Raw genomic sequence first — 2,873 nt, forward strand, 5'->3', positions numbered from 1 at the left:
GTCTAACTTGTGACCTGGTGACCATGTCTTGGTGATCAATGAAACTCATTCAGTTCATCTAAATAACAGAATATACCTGTCCTTCATCTTGTGTTAATTTTAATTTTTAGCAGATGTTTGTGCTTAGGACTGTTTCAGCTCATTTTCTTAAAGAAGGACCAAAGCAGAGCTCAGAATATGATGGGGTAATCATAAAACACAAAGCAATCCTGTCTGGGGCAGCTGTGCCCTGAATTCCTGTGTGGAGTAGACATAATGACAGCCAAACTATCTCAGCCCAGGTTGAAGTGCAAAAATCCTTCATTTTTTGGTTCTTTCTCCTTCATCTCAGCATAAAATCAGGAAGTGTCCCATAATCTACTTCCTAACATTTTGAGCCCGAACTCATAAAAATTCACAGAAGCCTTCCTAGCGACTATGGTGAGTATTGGATTTTTTTTTTTCCTGAGTGATTGTAGTGAACATTTCACAGAAAGAAATGGCATGTTCCATAAAACCCCAGCATGCTTCAGCTGTGTGCAATTCAGAAGCATTCCCTGACTTTGTTTGGACTGGATTATGGTGCACACAGAGATCATTACACAGAAGAAGACTCTTAAATAAATCATACTTTTATTTTTCCTCCAGGTTGACACTCTTTCTCCTTTTCTTTTCCTTATGTATTCCATTTTGCTTCCATTATGTGCCAATACAAAGTCATGGCTGGCAGCCGAGCTGCTCAGCAGAGCTGCAGAGCTCTGTTGTTTTGCAGAGTTTTCCTGGCTCTTCTAATGCTTTGCTGTATGATTTGGGAAAAGTTCTTCCTTGCCTCCACTTATGCATTTCCCCACAGTAATAGAGAACATTAATCATCACTGTAAGCTGTTCTGAAGCCTAGAGATGAAAAATGCTCATTATTGATGATACTAATTTATAGGTTATACATTTTCACTTGAACTGTGTAACATATAACCACTGTTGCATTGAGTCAGGGTTGGAAAAACATTTTTTTGGCAGAAGAACAGATTCCTAGAGGTAGAAAATTTTACTGAGGTAGCTTCTAGTCTTGTCTAACACATGTATAACCTATATGTTACTGTGCATTACATTTCTATATAAAACATTTGTCTGGGCCCAAAGTTTATACACTGTATATTTTTTCCCCTAGATCTTCTTTATGAATACATTTTCCCTTTTTTTTTTTAATGGTACTTTGACTTCATTTACAACTAAGGATTTCCTTTTTGATTTCACAGGTATGTTTTTAAAAAGTAAATAAATCTACAAACTGCAGGGGAATACATTGCAGTTCTTTCCTCCTTTCTCCTATTGTAAACCAAAGTGATCCAGTTGCAGTCTCATTAGAAGAGAAATCCACAGAGCCATAACACACGCAAAACCAAACAAACCACCTTTGACTTTCACGATTAATATGCAGATAATGAGAGACTACTTCAGCAGCAGTCAGCATGGACCACATATTCACTACTGTAGTGCCATCACTTCCAGTTAACCAGAAATCAGGGCTCGATGGCCTAAATTTAAGGTTTGTGTTAGTGGTCAATAAATTCTACATCTGTAAATTGTTTTGTGAAATGGTTAATTTTCTTTTTCCTCTCTCACCACTTACCCCCCAGCGCAATGCTCAGTGTAGATGCGCAGCCTTAATTGGTTTAGTTGCAAGAAGATAATCTTTTTTTCCCCCTTTCTTGCTGTTGCCTGTTAGCTTAAAGGCTTTTTAGCTGAAGGTTGATAATTATCACTGAGAAGAAACTAGCACATCAGGAGTTCATTTTCCATCTTAGCACTTGTGGCGCTCCTTTGAACTCCTCGCGCCAAACCCGTGTTCCCACTCTGTCACTTTCCTCCCTCCATCATAAAAAGGTCTCAGCAGCCGGCGGCTCCAGCCTTTCCTGACGGGCAGAAGGCATTGCTTCTCCCGAGCGCTCCTCCAGCATGGACAAATTGCACGAGACGTTGATAAACATGGAAGATGCTTTGGGTTCGGAACACTCCGTCTGCTTATCATCCTGGGACTGGAAAAGCTCCGCTGGCTCTTTCGAGCTGCACCCCATCTCACCCCCACACAGCTTGTCCCCGACGCCCTCCTTCGAATCCTACTCCTCATCCCCTTGCCCGGCAGCGGCGGAGACCCCCTACGGGAGTGGAGGCAGCAGCCTGGTGGGATACAGCCTGGTGGACTTCCCTCCTGCCTACCTGCCCAGCCCCGGGCAGGCGCGGCTGCCCAAGGGCACCAAGGTGAGGATGTCTGCCCAGCGCCGGAGGAAGGCCAGCGAGCGGGAGAAGCTGCGGATGAGGACCCTGGCCGACGCACTCCACACGCTGCGCAACTACCTGCCCCCCATCTACAGCCAGAGGGGACAGCCCCTCACCAAAATACAGACCCTGAAGTACACCATCAAGTACATCAGCGAACTCACGGAGCTCCTCAACAGCGTCAAGCGGGTGTAGATCCCACCTGGAGCACCTGCCCTGGCATGCTCAGGGTCTTTGCGAACAAAAAAACATCAACATTTCTTCCTCATCAGAGCACGGTGTGAGAGGAGGATGGCGCGAGGGAGGGAGAGCAAGGGCCACCATTGTACATGGGATGCTGGAAGGTGATGTAGGATTGCCTGTAAACCTGAGCTGCAGATTGCTGAGACAGAAGTCTTGCTATTTGCTTTTTTTCATGTCTTTTTTTTTTGAAAATAAGCTTTTGAAAAATATTAAATCTAGTCCGATACAGAAGTGAAAAAAAAAAAGCCAGCTGATCTTCCTAGGATTTACATATCACTGTTCTGATCTTGTTTTATAAGGACAATAGTAAATCCATAGGTGTTAAACTGAATTTCAAAAAAGTAATTGGCAATAACATTGTAAGAATACTAAGT

General features: G+C 43.4%; 1 protein-coding gene across 1 annotated transcript; it reads left to right on the plus strand.

The window, feature by feature from the left end:
- The first annotated feature begins 1,935 nt into the window (after positions 1-1,935).
- Positions 1,936-2,451, plus strand: MSGN1 (mesogenin 1). The gene has a single exon (XM_027641195.1). The coding sequence runs from the start codon at positions 1,936-1,938 to the stop codon at positions 2,449-2,451; it is 516 nt and encodes a 171-aa protein (XP_027496996.1).
- The last annotated feature ends 422 nt before the right edge of the window (positions 2,452-2,873 follow it).

This window comes from Corapipo altera, unplaced genomic scaffold (assembly GCF_003945725.1).
Source record: "Corapipo altera isolate COAL_440 unplaced genomic scaffold, ASM394572v1 46, whole genome shotgun sequence".
In the NCBI taxonomy this organism is placed as follows: Eukaryota; Metazoa; Chordata; class Aves; order Passeriformes; family Pipridae; genus Corapipo; species Corapipo altera.